Source organism: Choristoneura fumiferana, chromosome 17 (genome assembly GCF_025370935.1).
Source record: "Choristoneura fumiferana chromosome 17, NRCan_CFum_1, whole genome shotgun sequence".
In the NCBI taxonomy this organism is placed as follows: domain Eukaryota; kingdom Metazoa; phylum Arthropoda; class Insecta; order Lepidoptera; family Tortricidae; genus Choristoneura; species Choristoneura fumiferana.
In genome coordinates this window covers 8,937,398-8,965,022 of record NC_133488.1, presented here as the reverse complement: position 1 = coordinate 8,965,022, position 27,625 = coordinate 8,937,398, and the positions used below count along the sequence as shown (strand labels likewise).

General features: G+C 37.3%; 1 protein-coding gene across 2 annotated transcripts; it reads right to left on the bottom strand.

Annotated features, from left to right (window-relative positions):
* Nucleotides 1-398: 398 nt before the first annotated feature.
* Nucleotides 399-27,625, bottom strand: LOC141437436 (putative phospholipase B-like lamina ancestor). Of its 2 annotated transcripts, XM_074100800.1 has the most exons (11): nt 27,424-27,625; nt 18,970-19,077; nt 5,770-6,156; nt 5,371-5,520; nt 4,753-5,005; nt 4,344-4,624; nt 3,945-4,179; nt 3,325-3,530; nt 2,698-2,857; nt 1,705-2,020; nt 399-1,244 (listed from the first exon to the last, which is right to left on the bottom strand). In XM_074100800.1, the coding sequence occupies exons 3-11, from the start codon at nt 5,886-5,888 to the stop codon at nt 907-909; spliced, it is 2,058 nt and encodes a 685-aa protein (XP_073956901.1). In that variant the 5' UTR covers nt 5,889-6,156; nt 18,970-19,077; nt 27,424-27,625; the 3' UTR covers nt 399-906. The 2 variants fall into 2 exon arrangements, with proteins under 2 accessions (XP_073956901.1, XP_073956902.1); XM_074100801.1 differs by lacking the exons at nt 18,970-19,077; nt 27,424-27,625 and adding an exon at nt 6,372-6,491.

The window sequence follows — 27,625 nt, the reverse complement described above, 5'->3', positions numbered from 1 at the left end:
GTTATTATTCCGGAAAATTGTAGTTCTCGCCAGAGACGTCTTTACCTATAGTGCAGGGTGTGCGTTGCACACGGGCGCAGCGGTGTTAGGGGCGCCGGCCGCGGCACTTTGTACCTATTCCATTTTGACCGCGCGCTTCATAGATGGCGCTAAAATAATAATTGCACACGGGCGCTACATGGGCTAAAGACGCCGCTGGTTCTCGCGGAATAGCGATAAAGGAATTCTACGCAGACGGAGTCGCGGGCAATAGTGAAATAGCGCTTTACCTAGTGGTTAGGCGCAACCCTTAAAGTAGGCCTTATAGGTACTAGGAGTGATGGAACAGTTTGGCATTTTGTAATTTTCTTTAGGTATATTTTATTGCCTAAGTTTGAATCGGTTGAATAAAACAAAAATGAAATAAATACTTACTACTTTATTTTCGAGAGCAAAATCGATTCTCTATCTTTCAGGTCACTTCATTTTTATTAAAATTAAAGTCATTACATAGTTAAAACATTAATTTAGAAGTGCATATTTAGAAAATAATAACTTACTAGGTGATAAAATAGGTTTAAGTACGTACATATAAATTTTGGTCAGATTTTCATTCCACGAACGTTTTGTGACTTGATACTTAAGTAGGCACCTCAATTTCAGATAGGGAATTTAAAAAAACTGTCAATATTCAAAGGCAGCGTTAAACAATCACACCTTAAACCGACAGGAAAATACTTACAAACACGAACAAGAGCAACATATATCCAATAAATAATTCTAAAAACAAGACATTGAATTAAATCGAACTGACATACGGCCACTGAATAAAAACCTTAAGAAAATATCAACTGCACTTATATGAATACCTACTTTTTAATTAACGCTTTTAATTATTATGATGTAAGGGTTTCTGGAGATTCACCATCACCACGACCATTTTGGGGTGAATAACCCAAAGTTCCATGTGTCTGGTAGACCTTCGTGAGCTTCGTTTTGGAACTCACTCTTCGACCATTGGAAGGGTTTGATGACGTCTCTGTTGAGGAGGTCCAGGGTTTCCTGAGCCTCCTCCTCCTGTTGCCTTTTCACGAGGTCCCGTATCTCTGGGCCGTTGATGGTAGGTTCATCGTCAAATTGGTCTGTGTAGACGGTGGCCACTGTCCCTTTATTGAGCGGAATAGTAGAGGCGTTCGTGCGATTGCAATTTGAGTACGGCGGGCTGGATATGGCGACGAATTTTAAAGGTCGTTGCGTTGAAGTGCCTGAAAAAAAGAAGAAACTTGTAAGATAAATACTTACGAGTACAAGTGGAAGTTGGACTCTTGTATCGAGGGTTCCGTACAAATTTGTAGGTATCTATGAATATCTAGTGTTAGCAGAGCTACTTTTCTTATTGATTGTGTTATGCATAGTATAGGTAGGCTTAGTAGTATATGTTTTGATTCCCCGCATTTGTATGGAAACGCGTCTTTTAATAAGTATATCTTTGATAGCGTTGACTTAGAAGTTAGATTTTTTCACTGCTCCAAAGCATTGTACTTAGGTACACCTGAGTAGGTATTTGGTATTCATTGCAGTTTGATACCTCCACGCGTTTCTGAGAAAAGGGTCTTGGCAGATAGACATAGATACGGCGGGACAATAAACGGGCAAAAAAGTCATTCTATAAGGGTCTGTTTTGCCAACTTAACTCAAAAAATGGTATGAAATAAAGTTTATTACCAGCTACAACTTTAGTGTCAATAACTCCATAAGCTTCTTTATACTGAGCAGCGATGTCACCTCGCACCCCGAGGACAGACCAATAGCCGATGTCATTGAAAATGCAATCAATTTTCCCGCTGCACTTCACTGTCTCATTGCTGGCTCTGTTCATTGCTGTTACGTTGTTCTGCCTCATCAAGGCTATGATGCTGTCCAGAGAGGTCGCGTTCTTGAAACCACGCTTGAACATGATGGCGCGAGGTGATTGAGACTCTGAGAATATTTCGCCGTGCAACTCTTCCATTTTGTCGACTTGGGTGTGCTCGGCAATGTCCTGAAAAGAAAATGTATTTTAGTAATACGAACTCTTGCAACTAACTACTCGTAAAAAATGAGGGGAAGGCAAAGTGACAGGCAGAGAGCAGTGGATCGTAGGAAATAGAAAATCCAGGAGTGGACGGTAATTGAGAGCGCTGCAGTGCTTTTCAAACTGGCAAACGTCCGAATCAGATTGCGAAGCTGGCTACCAACCTTCACTAGTTGGACAGGCACTTGAAGAGAGAGAAAATGAATACCATGACTACGACTAATAATAAAGAATCCTTTATGCCTTGAATAGTAAGCAGCCTTGATATTTTCGAAATGATATTTAACGAAACTATCAAAAGGGATGGGATTTTATTTGAGTTAAAAGTTTTTTTATGTTGGTTCTCAATATTTTTTCATCGACCTTACGACATTTTTGAATAAGGTTACAGTTATAGCAAACTAGAATTCCACCAAATGATGTAAGTACCTATAAGTAGGTACATTTGGCGGCGTCTAGTACAAGCAGTGCGAAAACTTTTTGGCGCTGGATCACCGCGTGCGCCCATTCTCACTGTTCCAATAGGAATGAGATAATATCGGTCCTTCCAGACTAGAAAATACCTACTTATTCGTTTTTTAGTAATGTGGGAAGGGCTATGGAGATATTTCTCTCGAGGTAGATGTTAGCAGAAGTTATCGTACCTTAAAGAACGGTAATCCATATGTAGCCCAGTAGCCTTGTTCGAGCAAGGCATCGGAGAGGTCAGCAGAGTGGGTGCGGCCAGGCACTTGCTCTATCAAGCGTACTAAGCCTTTGTTGTGGCCGGCGCTGGTGCGGTGCACAACTATGTGCCTCACGTCCCTGCAACGTAAAGTGGTATTGAGTGCGAACTTCGAATATTTCTTGACTGGCACTTACTTAAAAACGCGAATTAAACATGTGCGTGGGTTGCTAAATACTAATTCGGCGCAGCGTGCAATTGTGTTGCCATGCTCACTGATCGTTGAAGATACGTCATAGTATCTTCGACATAATTATCATACAATTAGAAACGCAACTCTCGCATATGTGAACAGATCATTCGTATACTTTAGTCTGAGTTCAACGCCAGCCATTTGATGAGAAAATAAAAACACGTAGCCCAATAGGCTAGGGAACGAAATCTTTATACCAGCTAGATCAATAATATCTTAAATTACCTGCGCCTCAGTATGATCACCAACCACTCAGTGATGATTGATTTTTGTCATACAGGTGCTGAATCTTACTTTCTGGTTTACATTTTTCAACCTCATTACTACCAACATGAACTTTTAAAAGAAACTCACTTGCTCAAGACGCTTTCAGGGACAAATTCCTTCTTCTCAGCCTTGGACATGTCCACAGTCTTGTTTAAGTGTGCCAGTCTGGTGAAGTCCACGACAAGCCACTGCTTGCAGGCAGTTCCGGAGTTACTGGCAGCAAGGAGGTGAGCCCACGAGCTCGCGTCTGCCGCAAGGTGGTTGGCAGTGGAGACACGAGGGGCAGCAGGCACCTAGAAAGGTTTAAAGAATTAGAATTAGATAGGTAAAGTATGCTGCACAGTTTTTTTTTCCTGCACCTGACTAAGTTTTGAGAAGCGGTGGCAGTACATGGGTATGCCAAACGTACAACATATAACATGTATACGAGTTTTTTTCAGATATCCAGATCAATTTTAAAATGTTAAAGGTGGACGGCTTTTTAGCCGAAAATTATAGCTGAACTAATGTTATGGATAGGTTTTCATTTTAAGAACTATATAGTTCTAATGAGTATCATAGACTCCCGAACTGCCTTGCTGCATACTTCTAGGTAGGGGGTACTATTAAACCTACATGCCTAGAAATACAGAGTGGCTCTTAGATTTCATAAACAGCCTGATCTCTACACTGTCAAATTTCAATATATTCTTTGATTTGATACTTACTTGCTCCGTAATGTTGACAACTTTCCACAGATTGTTATTGTAGTTGTTGAGCGAGGTGCCCGTGACAGCCATGTTGTGGTTTGCGCCCTTCACCATGTAGAACTCGTCCTGACTGGTTATGGAGCCTGGATATCCCGAGAAGTCCACCGATGTACCTGGCACTAAGATTGGACTCTTTGCTGTGAGATGATAGTTCAGTTTGTACCGCTTCAGGATTCTGGTCATTGAGGAGTAGCTGTAAAACAGAAAAATGCGTATTAGTAAAGACAAGACTACTTTGCGCGTGCGAAAAGAGACACACAATATGTATGTATAATACCTCATCGTGTAGACCTACATCGATATATCTCAATTATTTAGCTAGCTGCATTGTGCATTTAAAATGAAAAGAAACTATACCTTCCAGCACCATTTTGAGCCACGTATAGCTTCTTAGCAATACCGCCATCTTCAGTTGTTACGTTGACTATTCTTAGGAGTGCGCTGGACAGACCGGAGACTGAAGTTAATGCTTGATCATCCAGAGATATGTTCAGCTTTCGTTGGATCTCCGCTGCTTCAGCCACAGCATTCAACCAGTACAGATCTGAGATGTCAGTTTCATATTCATTCATGCTGCGCTCTACTCCGTGCTTCCAACCAGTATAGATTCCACTTATTTGCGTGTAATGCAATGAAACCTGAAAATTGAGAGTATTATTAACCGTGAAGTGAGACTTCATTTCAAAAAACACTTTCTTCCCATTATATCTTGAATAATTTTCTGTATAAACAAGTCAAATAAGAGCATCTCAGTTGAATAACTTACATGGTGCCAAAATGGTTCAACAGCTCCCCGTTCTGCACCCTTCGTTTTCCAGATATTGACGGACCTATCCAAAGTATCTCGTAGCTTGTCGCATTGCTTCTCCCTAGGTGTGTCTTCACACTTTGCTCGAATGGTGTTCTCGAGATGCGTGTGGATCAGATACCAAGTCAATGCACCTTCTACTATCCCTGCAGCATACGCTTGGATCTCGTCAGGGTAGGATGCATCTGTTTCTACCTCCAGGAGCGACCATCTGAAAATAAGTTGTAGATAAACACTAGTGGTATTGCACAGTTTTTTGAAATTAGTATTAAATATGCAGTAAATCTTTACTCAAGCGGATGTTTTAAAACAACATCCGAGCAAACGAACTGTGGTGAGCGGTGTGTTCAGTATTTATATGAATTTTACGCACATATCAATTATATGTTGTTAAAGTATTCTTGAATAAGCAAAGCTCCGAGCTAACGACGTGGATAAATAGATAGTCGTCACCATTGTGAACATACGAGTAGTGACGTGCGTGCAACACTTCCGAATAGTTACAGTGTAGTTTATCAATGAATGGTAATCAGTGATAGTTAACGCTGCATTGCTCGTAGCTGTAGGTATACTGACCCAGTGGTATCTATGTCCATTCGGAAGTGTGCCCGAGCTACTCCTTTGGGTATATCGGTGAGTTCGTTGCTCTGGCCCCAATATTCAATGCGATATCCAGTCTTGTTTGAGTAAAACACAGTGGCCGCATAATTTCCGTCCTCTTGAATTCTGAAATTGAAAATAACTACCTATATACTACACTGAGTTAAAAGCTCTCAAATTATATCAAAGTGCAATATCAAGGCAAACACAACCCTAGCACTTGAAACTATGCCAATGACGTATTTCCAACTAAATCTTTAAACACTCGCTGGCCTCCACCACGGCCGGAAATTTGATAAGAATTTGAAGTAGGTAAGTACATAATTCATTTTAAACAAAATTCGCTTTTTAGTATAAAAATGTTATTTTATTTACCTTTCCATTTGTCCGACGAAAAGAGCTAAAATTGCTAGAACTCCAAGAATTCCTAGGATATAGGAGCTGATTTTCGTCTGCAGCCAGGAGGCGCCGACTACTTTCAAGATCTTGCTCATTTTGCTTTTTTGATTAAAGTAACAAATTTAATACTATGAAATATAGAAGATGTTGAGGTTTTTAATAACAATGAAGTGACAGCGCGCGTATATGATTTGCTCCAATGGGAGAGAGACCATCGGATATCCGACGGCAAGTCCAGGTGTTCACGGTGCGACGGGAGATGTTCCGGCTTCTCTGCTCGAATGCATTGGATTCTGCTTCTCTGCGCTTAATTTTTATGGTGATACTATGCACCAGATTCTATATAGTATGTGACTTTTTACCCTGTAACAAAAAAAACATTCTAGAATAATATCAGTAAGACAAAGCATCGGACGTCGACGCTGGAGTCAATATTTACACTCTTAAAAATGCGAAATCATTCTCAAATTAAAATAGTTAAGGGTGTAATGTTCATTATTTTTAGTTTTTTACAGTCTATTTTTCAGCTTATCTTCACTTTAACCTACTGATTTTTTTTTAACAAATGATTACAATACCTGATTTAATATATAGGTAAGTAGTTCTATGACAGTGATAATTAGAAGTTCAGATTTCTGATATTGTTTTGTTGTCCCCACTGCACTGCACTTCTTATTATTATAGTAATTAAAGAGAGGTTCAGTTCAAACGTTTCCTCCAGCCGCACTGAGAATATTTACTACCGACCAGTAAGACTTGCTTTATCAAAATATCAATAAGATAGGTAGAGTAGTGATCGCGCTCTCGCGTTATCTATTAAATGTAAGAAGCTAATACAGGAATCAGGTAATAAACAAGGTGTACTTATTGTTTACATCGATAACATTAACTTGACATTTGTTGTATTTCAACACTGTTGCTGGGGCCTAGACTTGCCCAGCCAATGTCTTAATCTCAGAGCAACAATCATAAGCAGAGCAATGTCTTAATGTTCAATAAATGAACATTATTTTCATAACAATAGTCGATTGCTTCAAGTTAAGTACTCGTATGCACTATCAATCCCCCCCCCCCCCCAACAATAAGGTGATGCGTGTGAAACAATGTGAATCTCTTCTATTAAAGTCGGCTATTAATTACGCAATAACATACTTACAACGGACCATGCCGCCTCTTAAGTTGGTAATTTTTTTCTTGCCAGATTTTTTTTACACAATAAAAAATTAGCACTGCGGTTTTATTTGGTACCATATGAACTACACCTACGTAATTTTGAACACTAAATATGTCTGTAGCACTGTTGCACGTATTGTACCAAGATGAAGGCAGTACTTGAATGAAAGCGGTGCGTGCCTTGCGTCTAGGCGAGAAGTGCACAAAGGAGAAAACTGTAGCAGACCAGCAGGGCTTACAATATATTATAATTTATGCCGTCTTTCATGTAGTTTTCTGGTCTTCTGCCAAACGCGTAGTGGGTGGCAACACTAGGTAGGTATAGCTGAAGTTGAAACATGAATAATGATTTATAGCTTATTGTAAGTAGGTATTTGAATGGTTATGTACTGTAGCTAGCCGTTTTGATTCATGGCAAATTTAACAACCTACTAATTTAAATTGCGAAGATGTTAAATTATCTCAGCACAAGATATTGCACTGAAATTCATTTAGAAAGATTTTGATATTAATAAAGAACTACCTATTAATAATAATGAATTATTTTGAAATTAAAACAGCGACAACATATAATACCACGGTATGACTTTGATTTTTAAACCCATTTTGTCCTTTTTACAAGCTTTTGTTTAACTTATCGTGTCAGTTTGGGTCATACTCGGAAGAGGAATTTAACCCGTTTCCAGTGGCCAGATAATATTTAATTGAAAGGTATACAAATACTTATTTGAAGTTGAATGATAATGCAAGCTAGGTAAAAAAGATTGTATTTTTTTTATAGAAACCTATTTGACCTGATAAGACAGAATAACAGACGCATGAACAACAAGCGAGAATATGGCGCACGTGATAGCTACTCTCGTACTCAGAGCTCTCATTGACTACACCCTGACCAGTTCATATGTGACACTTCTGTAGAACTCGGTAGATAGTGTCGCATGGAGCCTCTGCTACCCTGCATGGCGGATTTGCCCTAAGGCCCAGAGGGCCCGGGCCTAGGGCGGCCAGATATTAGCCAATTGAGACTCAAAAAAAAAACTAAGCATGAAGTGACAAAGCCTGATGTTACGTGGCCTGAGGCCTGGGCAGCCAGACTGCAAATCTGCACAAACGCCCTGTCAAGTTTTTTTTTGATAAGTACAAAATGCTAACACTGCAACAGGGTGATAGCGAGTTCGTACTTGCACGCTAGCACAACGAAAAGCTACAAATAATCGAGCCTTCTGTCGCTGTAATACACTGTGTAATCCGCATAGTGCAACAATGCACTAAACGCTTGAAATCATAAACCTAGTAGGTACCTTTGCACGTGGATCGACTTAGACAATCGCCTAATAATAACCATTCTAACGTGATATTAGCTAACATGCGTGTAAACTGCATGCGCGAGCACAACGATTTATATTAACTTTCAGGTATAACAAATCAATCAATACGCAGTGAGAATGGAAATATTGGTTGCAATGTTTAAGAACTCTAAAAGATATATTATTTTACTTACTAGCTTTGCCCGCGGCTACGCCCGCGTGGAATGTTATAGCGCGCTGGTCCCTCGAGAACTGTGCACTTTTAACTGACTTCAAAAAAGGAGGAGGTTATCAATACGGTTGTATTTTTTTTTCTTTTTTATGTTTGTTACCTCAGAACTCCGTCATTTATGAACCGATTTGAAATTTTTTTTGTTCTTTCCTCTAGGAATGTCTTCAATTAGGTCCCATAAGCGCCAAATCGGGATCTGATGATTATAGATCTTAAGGAAATCGAGGGAACTCTTCAAATGTTGTAGGGACGCCTATAGTAAATTGGACATATTTAGTAGTAACTCGTACATTTGCTCGAAAATCATCATTTGGTGAAGTGGAACTGATGATGAAGACCACAGTTGACCATCAGGGTTCTACTCAATAACAAGTATTTCACGGGTTGAATTTTAATTACTTTGACACAGTTGCTAAGCAATTTATGCTCCTCGTAATGCATTTGGTAAACGGGTGGTGAAGCACCAGGACTCCTCAATAATAAATGTCTCTGCATCGGAAAAAGCAATCTTTCGTAAAAGATGACGAGCAGTTGCACAACAAACAAATTGTATATTAGATAATTTACACTAAAAAGCGTGAAAAAAAAAATGTTTACACACTACAAAAAACCATGAAAATAATTTTCTACCAGTCTGAAGTCGGTCGGTGCCTCAGCACGAGCCAGCAGGAGTGGACCTATAGTCATCTACCTCACCTACGCACTATAGGTATGTTGGGCTTCAATCACTCCTGCTGGCTCGTGCTGAGGCACCGACCAACTTCAGACTGGTAGAAAATTATTTTCATGGTTTTTTGTAGTCGGTTAAATTTTTTGTTATAATTTTTTACCGTAATAAAAGTAGCCTATGTCACTCTCTGGCCCATAAACTATCTCTATGCCAAAAATCACGTCAATCCGTCGCACCGTTTCGACGTGAAAGACGGACAAACATACAAACACACACACTTTTGCATTTATAATATTATATTATATTAGTAATTAAGTATGGATTGATCTAAGTAAGTATGTGTGTAATGCCTGTTTCTTGCGTCTAAGTAGGTATTGTCTCTCTGCTTTAGTTAGCGAATATTTACAGAGTATTTAATATCTGATTAATTTATGTATTTAGTTATTAATCAATGAGAAATTACAAAATCAATGCACTGTAAAATTCATTTATATCTCTATATATACGAAATACACGTAAAGTATAGTATACAAGATATTTTTTAATACAAGCTGTTTTTGCTGAATTTACTTTTTGTCGATTTTACTTGCATTGTCATCCAAACTATATTTGAATACCAAATTTCAAGTCGATGCCATTTACCGTTGAAGAGTTGCGTCCTGTGGAGACGATCCTGGCCGGACTACCAGGATGTCACTACCAGATTATTGTACTGTCACGCAATCCGACTACTGAAAGTTGGTCGAATTTAACTTGCAAGATTTGACTACAGACAGTCAGACAACGGACGATAACGTGGGACAGGTGAAACTAAATAAAAGCTTGTTAAAATATATTTACGTCGACATACGTCGATCTATTCATGCCATTAGACACAAATTAAGAAGATTTGCGGTAGCTATTTAGAACATACGTATTAGGTAATAAATCATAGACATTATAGACGTGAAAGCAGTTCATCATCATCACCCGGAAAACGTCCATTTTTGAACAAAGAACTCCTCTTTAGAACGCCAAAAGAAAACTCAGAACCTTAACGAATGTCAGCACAATGTTTCCTAATTACTAAAACCTTGATTATTATCGAGCGAAACGTGATTTTGTAGTATGACTTTTGCTAACATGTTTGCATGCTTTGCCTCTAAAGCACGTGCCTTGCGATATTTACCTATGATAAGTTTACTTTATTTGTAGCAACCAGCAACTAAGTACCTACTTAATCACTGGAGTAACTTGCTAACCGAATTTCACGAAAACTACTTAAAAAAGTATCAATGGAATTAAATAAAATTTATGTTTAAGATAAGACAGACAGTGACGTGTTAATGCCAGTAGATCTCTTGCTTTCAAAAACAATGAAGTTTGTTACTTCTTATTATATGTTGAATTTTAACCTTTCGTGATTTTCACTCATAGTCAAAATACAACACACCCCTTGTTCCCCGTACATAACTAACTTCCATTACCAGCACAGTACTTAGCACGCTAAACACACGAGTAATATTTACCTGGACGTCTACTCGTGATCACGGCCACTGCAATGTGGTCGAAACGACGAGGTAAATACCTATTACTCGTGTGTTTAGCGTGATAAGTCCTGTGTGGTGTATTTTGACTATGTTAGCTAGTTTATTTCTGAATAGGAACTATAAATCTTACTTCCACGTAGTGTCTGAGAGTAGGTACTGATGCATGATATTTATTTGCGTGGTTAACAGTAAAGTCCCAGAAGCTTCATAAATAAATGAAAATTTCAAAAGTTAGATATTATGACGTGATTGTATATATGTAGTACCTACCAATGAAAAATTAATTTATTGCGTTAAAATATGACAAAGGTAGAAACTCATTTTATTTCATGGCACCCAACCCAGACTGTTATTGTTTTTTTTAATTGAAATCAGAATTTTGTAAATTTTCGCAAAATTCGTGTTTACGGAATTAACAAATTATTATGAATTATTATCTTGACTCCTAAAACTTTTGTTTACGCAAGTATACATTACGTTTTATGGTTCATACCTAGTACTCGCAAGTTAAGTAAATAAAATAAATAATCTGGCAAGGTTCACGTGACTCTACATATAGTCGACATAATCGACTTTCATGGTAGACTCTAGTGAGTTTAGCACGAAAGTCGTAGAAAAATAAAAGTAAAAAAAAACTACTAAAACTAAAATTAGCTCACTGGTTAACAATAAAGTACATTCTAAGTTCATCCACACTGCAAGTACCTACTATGGAAAAGCTCGAGGTGAAGAACCGACGTATGGCTTGACGCCATGGCAACTAACCTACGACTCCCGTTTCACCATTTCTTATTACACTACAAGGTGACATCGCCCTGCTCACTTTACAGTACTCCTTTATAGAAACAAAAGATAGTTACAATTAACATTAAACCAGCATTGTAAAGCTAAGTTCAGATTTCAGAGGTTGCTCACACTTACCCAAGATCCGTGAGACGAATGGACGTAATGGGACGCTCATGGTCAAGGATCTATTATCTCACCTATCGAGGCTATTATTTAGCATAGTACAGCAAATCACAATTTCTACAGAATAAAAATAACTACAGCTATCCGGACACGAGTTTCTGAAGCAAAACACTGGTTTGTGTAGAGCTTAAAGAAACACTATATTTACTCCCGAATATTTTTAGTAAATTTCAGATACAAAATTGTAAATGGACGTCCGCTCGGAACGTAAATATATCAGAAGTAAATCAATAATGTTCCGAGTTGAAATACGCATTTAGTTTTATGATGATGCTCGCGTGCGGTTTAACATATTTTTGCGGAACAGACATCAACCTCGTCAGCGCATATCATTGACAACCGAGTACATGCTCCTAGTCAGAAATAAAATATATAAAAAACCCAATACATAACCCACGCAGGGTTATATATTGGGTTGATTGAAGGGTTGATGGGTTCAGATTGGGTCCATATCGGCTCACATACTTATTGAAAGTCCAAATGTAATGCTTGTCACAATGATAGTTTGTCATAACTCTTTTTTCTCTGAATCCAATGATTGTTCATAATTGTTATAAAACAAACCTAACCTATAGTTTTCTTTATGATGACCATTTAAAGTTTTCAGAAAAATGTAAGGTTTCAGTGGGAAAAAAATATGACAAACGATGATTCGAACAAAAATTACGGTAGGTAATGACCAGCGAAGAGTATGCGAAATTTGGCGCTCCCGTTCAGATCAGGAGGATCAGGTTGGAGAGATTTTATTTAAGTGCATATTTGCGTAGGTACCTACTTAATACCTACTATTCCAATCATTCTCACGAAAAAACGTCTTTAGCTCTGCTGAATCCATGTACTTATCTGTAAGTTGGTTGTCACAGATGCCTACGTCACTATGCTCTGTGAGAACTTTGTTTTTAACTTGTGTCAGTTACAAATTCAATATTTTAGTACAGTCGCCATCAGATATTTCGGAGTGGGCAAGGTAGTCAAAAATATCGATACGTGAACTCTAATAGAGTGCATGTGCAGATATTTGTGACCACCTTGACGGCTCCGAAATATTGGATGGGGACTGTACAAAATTGTTGAGTAAAAATTAATAAAAAATCGGTTATACATTTCTAAATTCTTGACAAGACATTGATCTTAAAATATATTCTGGTAATTTTAATTTTTGGCCCTTTAATAAAATTCTAACTAAATAGATATTAACACCTTTAAGATAGGTATTAACTTTAAGTTTATTGTATAACACATTAATATACAATCACAATTGTTTCAACTGTTTTCTATTCATGTCACAAATCATTTTAAGACTGAAGTTTCATTTAGGACTAGGTAGATTACTGTAAATCGTCAATGTTTTTTTTTAAATAACCTTTTAAAGCATCTAACTTATTTAGTATCGGTATTTTATTTATAATACGAAACAAATGTAAAACACGATCCTTAATAAAAAACGTTCCTGCTTTGTACCCTGTATCGGAATTTGGAACCTCGCGGCAGGTAGACGCATACCAACATTCTTGCCGCCACTGTTTACAACACATGGCAAACACGGGGAAATTTTTATTTATTTCAAATAGAATTTAATATAAGTACATATTTCTGTAATATTACTTAAGTTCTCGTGAGACATGATTTATAGACTAATAACTAATTATTATTACAGATGTTTCATACATCGCAGTATTTGATTTTGTCTACATATTTACGATTTTTGATTCATGGGTACAGTCGCCATCAGATATTTCGGAGCGGCCAAGGTGGTCAAATATATCGGCACATGCACTCTATTATTAAGGTATTAAAGTTCACGTATTGATATTTTTGATCACCTTGGCCGCTCCGAAATATCAGATGTTAAATGTACATTTATTTAACTTATTTTGGAATGAATATACATTTCAGTATTTACACTACTAATAATAACACAGCATTCTAAAGTTACATTATTGACAAGGAAAAAGCGACAAATAAAGAACAATTAACTGTTGTTACTATTTAAATAAAACTACGCTATAGTTTCTTGTCGTCCTATCCAAAGGTCGCTGGACCCTTCCTGGGGACGTACATACAAGACCGGAACGCACATGACATTCAATACCGTATTAACTCAAAATAAAACTGTATTGAATAATAATTTTAATCTAACCTCTACATAGATCTCATTATGTAATACAGAATCATTTTGAGTTAATACGGTATTAAATGTCATGTGTGTACCTGTCTAGCTTGCCTTGTCAGGTCCGACTCCAGACTTTTTGATCAAATTTATGATTGGCAAATACTTTAATAAAAAAAAATTAGACCATGACAAATTTTTGTTATTTTTTAATTAATATTAGCTTTTCTGCTGGCTGCAATTATCACCTTACTTCCACATGTATATCAAATTTCAAGACAAACTGACCACTAGTGAAAGAGCGCTACATTCTGGTTTCCATATTTTGAACAACATGAAAAATGTAATCAAAGCTTTTAATAAAAACGAAAAAAGCTTTTAAAAGGGGTATCAGGCTGAGGCATAGTTTCCAGTTCTGAGCAGCACTGATTTTGACCAAATATCAAGTAGGTATGTACATATACAAGTACATTCCCTACTTGTAATCATACGAGTAATTTAAGTTTAATTATCTCTGATTTTGATGAAAACTAGCGTATTGTCATACGATTTCTACCAAGTATAAACATGTAGGTAGTACTTAATTCAAAGTTTTTTTATCTGTCTACTTTACTGGTACTTAACTTTCTTTGCTAACCATTAACAAACTAAAGGAGTCTATCCTGTACGTTAGGTTAATGCACCCGTACCACTACCATGAGTTTACAGTGACCGTACTCGATAGCGACGGTGTAAATTATTTGTATGGAGAATTGTACAGCGCCTCTACAAATAATTTACGCCGTCGCTATCGAATACGGTCACTGTAAACTCATGGTAGTGGTACCGATGCATGTGCAGTGAATGCACTCTGGGGGTCCATAAGGTCAACGACCGACAGGCGAGACTGGTTAAGGACTTGCAAATGTTTTTTTTTTTCACGAACTCGGTTAAGAACTTTGGCGCTCACTCTCGAAGTTGACCTTTAATAGAGGTCCTTTATACGTCTGTGGCGTATTTTATGCTCTACATTTTTTTAATTGCCTCAGCTCTTTGTTTATGAATTTTACGTAATGTATACTTTTAATTTGTACTATTTTAGGTTAGCTTGAAAAGATCCCTTTTAGGGATAAGTTCGCCTTTGTACTCTTTTTGGTTTTGATGTTTTCTTTTTGTATTATTTTGTGTTTTATGTACAAAAAAGTATTTACATACATACATACAATAATATGAAGCATTCAAGTTTCCCTGTCCTTGCCAATCAATAATCATTGGTGGCAATCAATAATCATTAATGGCATCACAGCACAATTTTAACATGATCATTTTTCCTTATTTTCCATGAAATGGTTTGGCATAAATGGTGGAAATAATCTCTTTTCATTTTTCTTACAAATGGAATATCATCGATTTAATTGAGAGACTAGTAGTATGGATATACATATGGTTAAGATGACAATGCAAGTTATAAAAAGTTTTTATGGCTTTCCATTATTGGTCTGCTGTCAACCCTGTGACTGTCTCCGGTCTATAATAGCAAAATAGCTCTTCAATGTTGTCTATTCCTGTCTGTTCGCGTATGTTGCGAAGCCAGGACCAGGACTTCTTTCTTGTCCCAGCACGCCTTTTCCCGTCCACTTTGCCCATCATCATTATTTGTAGCAGTTATAAAAAGTCATCCAGCAGAAACCTCTCATTATTATTATTCTTGAATCAAAACGTTATTAAACTTTATCTCCGTAATAGGTGTTATATCTGTAATATGTACCTGTTGATAGTATTTTTTTTATTCGACTGGATGGCAGATCACCACCGCCCATAGACACCTTCAACACCAGGAGGATTGCAGATGCGTTGCTAACCTAGAGGCCTAAGATGGGATACCTCAAGTGCCAGTAATTTCACCGGCTGTCTTACTCTCCACGCCGAAACGCAACAGTACAAACACTGCTGCTTCACGGCAGGATTAGCGAGCAAGATGGTGGTAGCAATCCGGGCGGACCTTGCACAAGTATTCATGACTAACGACAAAATTTCGGTCACACCTCGTCGCCACACTGCGTAATAGTTGAACTTGAACGTTAATACGCTTTGGAGTGTTAATGTCAAAAACAATAGAATCACGACTTCCGTGTGAAAATTTGTTAGCATCGTTTCTAGAAATCACGAGTTCTTGCACAATTTGCCAAAGTGATATTTTATTATGACGAGGTACTCAGGAAATCGCTAAAAGGAAGGCATAGAATTGAAGAATTAAATTATCGTTTTCCTTTCTGCCGTGTTTCTCGTTTTCAAACGGGAACTACAGCACAGAATGACTACAGTTCGCCCGCGCCACAACCCATAACCAATCAAATCGTTCCTAATTGGAAATTCAAGTTCACCGTGACCAGTTGAACGCTTACTCTCGAACGCCACGGTTGTGTCTAGATCAGAAGTCTACTTGGTCTCTTTATTTATGCTAACTGAATTAAATTTGAGAAATGTGTACCTCACCTATTCGTAGAAATAAAAGTGGTTCGGTGATTCATAGCTGAGAAATAAGTTATTTACAATGTTTATGAGTACTTTACACAGTATGATTATGCGGCTGTGGACAGTATAGTACAAAAAACTGCAACTACATGCGGTGTGTCTGAGAGAACAGTTTATAGTATTCTCTGTGAACAAAAAGAAACTAATACATTAAAATCGCCAGTGAAAAAAAGAGCCCGTTTGTCAATGATAGATAAATTCGATGAATTAGACAAATGTGCAATAAGGAGAAAATTACATTCAATATATTTAAATAAAGACTGCCCCACATTAAACAAAATTATGACACTGTGTGAAGCTGATAAAGATATTCCAACATTTAAACTTCATAAAATACTGCATGAGCTAGGATTTGACTTTAAAAAACGGGACAGAAGAAAATTATTAACGGAAAGAGAAGACATTGTTTTATGGCGGCGTAAATATCTGAGGAAAATTAAAGAACACAGAAAAGCAAGCAAATTCCTTTACGAAACGTGTGTAAATGCAGGACACGATAAATCTAAAGCGTTGTTGGATACAACTATAAAAGACGAGAGACTGCTTTTTAAGACGGCTTAACTAACAGTGCCTACTGGAAAAAGCAAAAGGTTAATTGTTTTGCACATTGGTAGCGATAAAGGGTTTGTGGAAGAAGGTCTATTAGTTTTTGAATCTAAATCAACAATAGATTATCATGAGGAGATGGACGGTGACAAGTTCCATGATTGGTTCAAAAACATAACGCCCAAGCTAGAACCAGGGAGTATTGTTGTTATGAACAACGCTATCATTCCGTCAAACTCGAGAAAATTATACCGACGACCACTTGAAACAAACAGAAAATAATAGACTGGTTGCAAAGCAAAGGGATATCCATGGACATGACTTATTTGAAAAAATAATTATTGAAAAATGCCACCGAAATCGTCCCAGAATACGATAGATATTTAATTGATAAAACTGCTAGAAGTAATGGCATTGAAATTCTCCGTTTACCTCCATATCATTGCAAACTTAACCCCATTGAATTGGTGTGAGCCCAAATTAAAAAAAATATATTTCTGCCAATAACTCAACATTTAAAATGACTGACGTAAATAAATTATTTAATGACTCAATACAGTTAGTAAGTAGACGCTGACCGATGGAAGAAATGCTGCGACCTCGTCATAAAAGAAGAAAATATTATGTGGGATCTATATGACGTCATGGAACTCGCAGAAGAAAATAAATTTATAATAAATACTACCGAAGATAATAATAGTGATAGTGATTAAAATTATGATATTAATGACTTTAATTTGATTTTAGACAGTTATGTATGTACATTCAATTAAAGTTAAAACTTAAACATATTTTTTTTACCCGACTGCCCGAAGAAGGGTTATGTTTTTCGAGGGTATGTATGTATGTATACTTGTAAGTAAGTAAGTATGTATGTATGTATGTATGTGGGTATGTATGTCCATTTCTTGGGTCCTCGCTGCAGCCTAAACGGCTGGACGGATTGTAACATTAATGAGGTATCATTGGATTCGTCATAACTGTCGGAGTGTCATAGAGTATTTATATAATATTTCAATATGGCGTCTGCGAAAAAAATATGGCGAAGGAATTAAAAAATATATTTTGTATTGTAACTTGTAACAATATGGGAATCAAATGAAAGCTAATAATTAGTCCATTCTAAATATATGGGTTATTGTAATACTATTTTCACAGAAATATCAAAAAGTATAAAATAAAAAACATTAAATTTAAGAAATCAAAAAACCCGACTGCCTTAAAAACTAAAAGGAAGAAAATATGTCTAGTGGTTCAAATCGTAACCAGCTCAAAAATCTTGGTAATGGGTCCCGACTGTTGAACCTTAAATGAGCTTCTTGACAGAGTTCTAGACCACTAGACTTATTTTCTTCCTTTTAGTTTTTAAGGCAATCGGGTTTTTTGATTTTTTTAAATTTAATGTTTTTTTATTTTAACCCCGCGGTGATGTGAATGCCCTTTACCCTGCAGTTGCACTGATGACTCACTGCATTTGACGTGAACGCGAACGAACTTTAGTTCACATTACATCATTTTACCCAAGTAAGTGGGACCCTTTAGTTCTTCCGAGATTTGGTATTAACTGACAATGAAGGTCAAATAGGGCTCTACCCACTCGTACTATTCTAAAGCATATAACTAAAGCGAGCAGAGAGTCTACCTAATAGGCCACAGACTTATGTAAATTATATAAAGCGAAAACGAATCACCTCGACCGACCTACATACATTTACTAAACAACTTGGACGGACGACTTGCTAATCGACATTGCATCCACCAGTTTTGAAATCGTAAATAACTTGTAAAAACCCATTTACTCATGTAATTTGTACCTGTCTAACTGTGCAGTGGGAAAATCTAACCGATGATGAACGTAGTTTAGCAAAAAGGATCCAAAGCACTGTCATGTTATTTCTTTAAATTCGCTTTTGTTTCTACTGAAAATAGATTGGATCCTTTTTGCTAAACTACGTCCGATTAAAGTTTATCCTTCCAATATTTGCACTTATCATGATAATGACAACAAAGAGTGCATAAATATCTGATAGGCCTCTATATCCAGGGCCGATAGGGCGTGTCAGATATTTTTGCACGCTCCGCTGTGGCAAATACTAATGCTGGTGTTAAATGCATTGAAGACTTACAGCGTCAGTGGCGTGACCACAGCACAAAATGTCGGCGTTCTCAACCCATCGGGATAGACCTGTGTTGGACGCGCGGAGAGTAGACTTCTGATCTAGACCGCAACTGATCTGTAACAATACAATTATAAAATGAGTTTATTGAACACCACATATGTGTTTAATAAAATACACCATCTAGAAATGTTTTTCATATTGTTATTGTTGTGTTTTTCATTTCTTGCATTGTTATAAGTAGAGAAGAAAGAATAAAGGAACAGGTTAAATTAAAGTGGTGCAATCATCATAAAATCACCGGGATGTCAGTTCAACTGCCAGACTTAATAGTGGATAAAGGTTTCATCCTTCCAAGATACATTTGATATTAACTTTATTTATTATTTGACGAATGCTGAGTGGATTCCTTTTTCATAACATCGTGCTTGGATTAAAAGTATTTGGATAATTATTACAATATTTGCTTACACATTGATTATTTTACTTATAAAATAAATATTACTTATTCGTTTTAAAATTATCTTTGAGCCGTTACACATTATAAGTCTGTGACTGATTCGACGAACGATCATGGTGCGATTCGCCACATTCACATAGCAACAATAGTCGGCACCTATAAGTAGCTAAAGTGTAGTCTGGCGGCGGGCGGCGGACACCCGACGCTAATTAGCCTATCACCTGTTATATAAACAAACAATATGGAGACGAGAGATAAGATGACGATTAGCGGCGTGCGACTAGGTGGCCCAAGGATTTGCAATTATACATACATAATACTTACATACAGGCAGCGAGCTATGGAGAGAGCTATGCTTGGAGTTTCGCGATAGAATCCCAAATACGGAATTGGTCGAAGAACTGAAGTCACCGACATAGCTCGAAGAACAGTAAAAGGCATTACGCGGACCACATCGCTTGGAGAACAGATAACCGTTGGGGGAGAAAAGTCCTCGAGTGACGACCACGAACCGAAAGACGAAGCGCTGGCTGGCCTCCCACTAGTTAGATGGACTGACGATATCGTGTCACAAGCGTGTGTTGCAAGTGGCGAGTTGTCGTTCATTGCGGTGTTTAAAGGGGGAGGCGTTTGTTCAGCAGTGGACGTCTTCCAGTTGATGATCATGCTGATGAATACCTACTGGATCGTTAGGGCGACGTATGTAGGACCAACTTTACCGAATAGTCTGGATTCAGTTATTTATAGACTACACTGCTATACCGTATCAGTTTTAGTGAGATTAATCTTTTTTTTATTGAAAATAAAATGTATTAAATGACATATTTACTAAATGTATGTATGGTTCCAACCGAAGAGTTACAACGGAAGACCAGCGTTGGCAGCAGAGCTGACGCGGATGGCCAAGAAGCTAGAGAACCTGACTACGAAGCTTGAAGTCCCGGGTTAGATTCCCGACCGGGGCAAATATTTGTATGAATAATACTCGGGTATTGGATGTTTAATATGTATTTAAGTATGTATTTATCTATATAAGTATGTTTATCCGTTGCCTAGTATCCATAGTAGGTACAAGCTTTGCTTAGTTTGAGACTAGGTTAATTTATTTATTTATTTAGGGTACCAAATTGGGACCATTTTGTGACGATTTGTTTTTTTCTTTCGAATAATATAAAACGGTAAAAAGAGCAAGGTAGAGAAAATAATAAGTTTTTTTATAATTTCAGCATAAATTATAACAAACTAAGCTGTTATATCTTATCGTTACTGTAACCGTGTTAAACATTTTCTACACAATGCAATTCCGTTCACAATAATTCTAGTTATTTCATAGCTCTATTGGATACTTACTAAGGCGCGTCGCATCGAATGTAAAGCCTTAGTGTCCATTTGAGTATTTAGGAAAACAATCTTATAAAATTAGTTTTAAACTAACGAGGATTATCAGAATTATTTCTGTTGGATGTGCTTCTTGTCCTGGATCATTCATCCGCATTTAGCGCGAATCAGTACATTTTGGCGATTTGGCAGACGATTATAGTCTTCATTTTGGAGCAGTTTTTCAATACTTGCTTAGTACTTAAGGACATAAGCATGTTCTACCAGTTCTACCCATACCTATGCCGTGACCGTCTGGTCAGTGCCTCGCAACGAAAAAATGTGTAAAATTATGGAGATATGATCTTATAAATATAAGATACGGGCCCCTAAATAATGACGCAATGACATGGCAATAGTGCGTGATATATCTCTCTCTGTTGCGTGCTTAGTCAATTCCAGTTAGTTCAAAGTAGTAGTTAGTAGGATTCATATCACTCCCCTGTCCTGCACTGATAAGCGCGTTCTGGATACATGTTATCTTATTTAATATCGCACATGTTTGACCCATACGGTTCGCTTTACGTCATTCTAGCTTAAATCTTGCTTCCATGTTTCAATATTGAACATCATTATGCTCATGTTACAATTTTTTTTAATAACCACCTGACGTTGTTATTTAAATTTTCAAACTAAATTATGATTTTCATATTATGCATATTCCCTTCATAGTTCCCAATCCGCACTGGGCCCGCGTGGGAACTATAGCCCAAGCCCTCTTGTTCTGAGAGGAGGCCTGTGCCCAGCAGTGGGACGTATATAGGCTGGGATGATGATTATGCATATGAGGTATGACAAATAATTATATAAAGGGGGTTTAGTATGTTTAATTAATTCTTGACATTGAATGAGTTGATAGCGATAATGTAAGCCTAAATATTGAGTACACACCCCAATGTCAACGGTTTAATAAATATGTTTTTTTATAGAAAACTGACAATTTGAGATTTATGCCTTAGACGTGTTTAAGTTTTTAGTAACATAGCCATAAATTTTGAAAGGTAGTATGTATGTAGGTAAACTCTTTATTGTACAAAAGAAAAAAAAAAGAAAATGCAATTGACAAACTTTGAGATACTTGTAGAAAGACGGACTCGTATCGTTGCATACCTACCCTGCAATATGTTTACACAGATTTACCTTTAAATCTAGACAAAATGAAAAAAAATCTCTATGCGTGTATGTTCTGTTGACAAAAACTTTTCAAACGCATCGATTTTAAGTCGCCTAATTATGAAGAACTTTAAAGCATTATTATAAGCAAAACAATAATTGTTGACGTCAATGTCGACGCAACTGTGTATTTCTATGTTCGATTTGGAGGCTCATGGAATACCTACATTTAACCTGCTTAAAATGCTGACTACACTTGAGTAATGCTTATGTTACAGAATATCATGACCTATTGTGCTTACGACACATTTATTTAAACGTTTATATTATAAGGTAAATTTTTTCGGTGTCTACCTTTGTATGGGTCAAGATGCCTGAAATAAATAGTTATTTTTTTTTATAATTTATAATCACAAGGTACTTTCTGGCTTATCTCGTAGGAACCCTATTATGCCTAAACTCGTAAACTGATGAGCAAATGCCAAGATTTGTAAAAAGCTGTTGCAATGATGTTGGCCCAACGTTACTGTTAAAACAGCGTTCATCAGGTTGGTCGATTTTGCGTCGGTGTTGTATTTTTACAATTCCATATAAGCACGAAAGAGATCCATGCTTTCTCCCAAGAATGGAAGCTCCCTTAGATTGCGTCAAGGCATGGGGATTGGGTTGCGGTTGCGTTCATTGGGTTACTTACGGGTAAATGGTCAGCCAAGCCCGTGGTTCGGACGGAGCCCCCTAGTTACTACGTAAATACGAGTCCGCATAAATAGACATAATAGTCATAGGGGACCATTATCCCAAAGCGCCAGAGACCTTTAAAAGGATAAAATTAAGATTTGATATTAATATTCTGTCCACTTTTGTTCCCTTGGATGCCGGTGTTATTCGAGGTTAGTCATACTCGTACCTACTCATGGGTATGTGTGATTTTATTTGGCCACTAACCTAACTAATTAAACAGCAAATGATTCACGCGTAGATTCTATTTCCAGTTCTGATATTATGTGCATTATCAAGATAGATAGTCTTATCTTCTGGAAATAAAACATGATGGAAAATTAGCTTCTTACACATACGTATAGGACACTGGACAAACATTAAACAGTGAATATACCTTTATCACGTGAGCACAAAAGTACGAAAATGTTTAGCACAATTTAAAAAAAAATCTGGCGTCAGATACGAAGAGTGATTCTTTAGAAGTTTTAACAGTTTGTGTTCAGTCCACAGTCCACAGGACAATTGACTAAGGAACCAGAGTTTATGTGTTTGTTTATTGAAGAAATTAGATAGTGAGGAACCAAGGTAGGTACTTACTTTAAATACAAAGTTGTATTAAAAGAGATCTATTAGCAGCAAACTTTCCTATATTGTCTACTACTTTTCAGGCAAACGAATACAAAGCTATTTTTGTATTTATTTTGTATTTACAAAAACATTCCGAAGCGGTGGGTTGCAAAAAAATTTGGCTTTCTGTCTGATAGTTAGTTATAAATAGGTGGAACTAATACCCGATAGGTACCGTCGCCGGTGCCTCGGTCAAACTAAGGCCAGAAGAATTATTAGGATTACTAGAAATTTATCATAGAGTTTAAAATCTGGATGGATACTATTGAAAGCTAAGATATTTCTTAGAAAGTCGCAGATTCCATTTCGTACGTCAATATAGAGTTTGCTGCGTAATCTTATCACATTTTCCTATGAAAGTTACGAGTCACGTTGTGGAATTTTTATCGCTTTAATCCATCATGTTCCAGTCTGAGCTAAACACATTTTACGATTATAATCACGTTTTGGTTATAATTTATGTTATGTTTTATATGTACAATCAAAATTAATGAGATAGGCATCATTCTCATAGTCACAACTGACATAATACATTTTTATAACCATGAACTAGACAATCGGTTAGTACGAGTTTATTGTGCTGGCTTACAATGGTAGACGGTCACTTCTTTCATTCATTGGACTTTTGAATCAAAGCTGACAGTCAGTGGGTCCTTTTCTCAATAAATGTTAAAATAGCTTCTGTAGCAGACAGGTACAGCCGAACAAATTGAATCATGACCCAGGGTGGAACCTTTTAATAATCAATTTACAGTTAATTATAGTATAGTAATATTTTCCCAAAGGAAGATTCCTAATCCGACGCTTTCTCCACCATGCTCCCACTGAACCGTTCTGATAACCCTGGTCCAGCTTTCGATGACGAGGAAAAGGCAGGATTCTTAACTAACCCACTAGAGTCTCAATGTACCACAAGCAATCTATTTATGGATAAACTACAGGCTGCAAAACTTACCCCACACGGACCCGCGTCTCGTACCGCGGACGAGATTAAAGACCTGCTGAAAGGCATCCGCCCCAAAACAAGGTTCTGGCACCGACGTTGTCTCCAACCGGGTGCTCAAAATACTATCCAAGACCATCATCCTCCTCCTAGTCACCACTTTTAATGTCGCCTTATCGAAGTCCCATTTTCCTTCTGTTTCAAAAATAGCGGAAGTGATCGGCAACCACAAACCCGGTAAACCTCGTACCAATCTCCAGTTATAGGCCTATCAGCCTCCTAAATTTTCTGGGGTAGCTCTATGAACGTGTATTACTCGTTTCATTGTGGCTCCAAAAGAGCCACATTATTAGCACTCGCCGACGAGACCAGACGACCCAGACCCCAAACTACAAATTAACTGGACGTGGTTGTACCGACTGTCGCCGAACACTCCCTCCACCGTCAGGGCGACACTGTTACAGTGGAACACCATCAATCAATTAACCAATCAATCATCAATCAACATTTATTCCTCGAATCTAGGTATATACACTGCAGTTGTAGTTACAATGATGGGTTGTAATATTCAGCTACGTCGCACCCGTTCGGACTAATAGCTGGGCGATATTCGAGCGTTTCGATCGTCCCATATTTCTGGACATTTTCTATTACAAAATGCCGAATATTCTGGCTTGCACTGTTGTGTTTCGGCGTGGAGAGTAAGACAGCCGGTGAAATGCATTCGTTACCTATCACTCAATCTCATGCCTCCGCCTGCATTTCATATCATTGCATTAAATTTTCAAGGACTAAGTACCATGGACATGTTTTAAGTTAACCTTTTGTTTTTGGTCTTGTATCGATTTCTTTCATTCAATTCTGTTATTTTTTGGTATTTCTAATTATTGTTTTGTCTTGTTTTGATCTTTTCAGTTCATTTTTGCAGGCGGGTTTTTGATTTTTTAAATTATTATTTCTTGATGATTTCCTTGACAAAACTATGAGATGTCAACATGACATTAGTAGCACAAAGGTTCCCTGGGTCATGATTCAACTTGTTCGACTGTACTAAATACTAATGAACGGAAAAAGTATTGTAACTTATTAGATCTCAATTAAAATGGTTCCATTGCTCTTAGTTTCTATCAATAATCTCATAGGAAGTAGAGAGTAGAGACTAATTACGACCAGTTAAGCTAGAGTCCATAGGATAGCAACAGTGCAGTGTTTGCTTTTTAGGGTTCCGTAGCCAAAATGGCAAAAATGGGACCCTTATAGTTTCGCCATATCTGTCTGTCTGTCCGTCCGTGGCTTTTCTCAGGGACTATCAATACTAGAAAGCTGTAATTTTGCACGAATATATATCTAAACTATGCCAAATATGCAAATAAAATACAAAATGGTAAATAAATTAAAATAAATTTTTTTTAGAGTACCTCCCATAGACTTACGTGGGGGTGATTTTTTTTTAGTTAGTGTGGGTGGGGTATCGTTGGATAGGTATTTTAAAACCATTAGGGGGTTGCTAAGACGATTTTTCGATTCAGTGATATATTTGCAAAATATTCAACTTTAAAGTGCAAATTTTCATTAAAATCGAGCGCCCCCCCCCCCCCCACCCCTCCTTCTAAAATCTAAACCGGTAGATGAAAATATTTGAAAAAATTCAGGATGGTAGTAAGTATATCAAACTTAGGTACAAGGAAAACTATAACGGTTAAGTTTTCTTGAGAATTATTAGCCGGTTTTTATACACATGTAGTGTAGTATGTATAGTACCTACAACATCATCAGTGCAATAACAACTAAGTTGGAGGAAAACCCCAGAAATCTGTTCGTTCAATGTAGAGCCGGCAACGGCGCCAACTACTTATTTATTTGTAAATGTTATACAATGTGAAGTACCTACCTACTTGAAACGATTGGTCGATTTTTGGCCACTGTTCAGATGTTGCCTTGCCAATACGCGAATGTGTACGATATATTAGCAAACAGCTAATAAAAACTCACTATGTGTCAGGTGTACATTTAAATCATTCAAATGGGAGGTCATTCAGTAGTTTTAGTTTTCCTTGTAGACGTTCTTATTTACCTAACTACTTTATAGCTTTGGTTATTGGACATTTTTCGAGTACTTATAAAATATGATTACTTTACTACGTTCAATGAAGATTTTTGGAAATTTTCAAGCGACGGGTAAATAAATAAACCAAATAAATATAATTTATTCCTTGTACAAATAAGTACACTTACATAAAACAGAACATTAGTTACTTTGAAGTCAATACACTGAATTGTCAGCCACACTTTAAAATTAAAGTTTAAAACGGCTCTACCTTACTCTAACCTTAATACATTAATATGTTACGAGATGTAAACCGTAATTACCTACCTTTAGTGAGATGAGATCCCGTAAAAAATATCTAATATAATTAACCGTAAATCATTAAAAACTGTTAGCTCTACATTATAGTCAAGTTAATCACTCAAGTCACCTTAGTCATTGTTGTTTTATGAAGTAGGCCCCAGAATGGCATAAACATTAAACAAGGCCTTTCTCTTTCATTGTGTTAATGTGTTGAATATGCATCGCTATCGCTACGATCAGTTTAACAAATAGTGTAATCAATGGTATGAAATGGGGTCAGAAACTAGCCCTCTATACTACGCAGTGCAAATTTCGAACTTCGCATCTTGCCGTCCCGCTGACGCTTATATTATTTAAAACGAGAGTGAGAGGGACGATACGATACGAACTTCGATTTTCGAATTTCGTAGTAGCCCTTCTGGTCCCACAGCGTGGTCTAAATTTGACGGCCACGTGCTTGCTTGCTTGCTTGAGTAGGGGACAAACAACGTTCAGGTCACTAACCGATTGGGGTCAAGTGCCGAATTGTCTAGACGCATCCGTAAACGCGACAACGCGTTTAGAGCATTATCAGGAAACAATTTACTTATCCAAGGCTGTATTTAAACTTGCTTCGAAATGATGATCTAACTGAGTATATAGATTTACTCGAAAACGTTACCCAGTTGAGTATTTTCTCAAGGCACAAAGCATGACATTGCGTTGAAACAGCTATTTAAGTAAAGAGAAAGTTAAGGACGCCATAACGTAATCATATAAGCTATTATATAGTGTGTAAGAATAATGGAAATGGAGTGATTTTTCCTCTGAATTTTGCTATCGCAGAAAATCCGTGGAAAAATTGTGAAAATTGTGCAATGTGAAAATACTTACGTTTTCATCGGTTTTCCTCTCGAACTTCTGAAGGTTCTTGACGTGGATAACACCAAGGCGACTACATTTGAATAGACACTGTATAGGGCTTTCGTGCGAACTACAATGAGCCCAGTAAATACACGACCGCACGGATTTACATCGAACTGACGTCTGATCTGACGTGTGGTCGTGTGGCCGGGCCGAGCGGCGTGGGCGCCGC

Bases quoted from the DNA above. Each gene is read 5' to 3' on its own strand.
- LOC141437436 (XM_074100800.1), bottom strand. From the start codon at position 5,888: ATGAGCAAGATCTTGAAAGTAGTCGGCGCCTCCTGGCTGCAGACGAAA. The intron at 5,521-5,769 runs GTAAATAAAATA...TTTCAATTTCAG, and splicing joins TTCGTCGGACAAATGGAAAG to AATTCAAGAGGACGGAAATT. The intron at 1,245-1,704 runs GTAATAAACTTT...TCTTTTTTTCAG, and splicing joins TGACACTAAAGTTGTAGCTG to GCACTTCAACGCAACGACCT.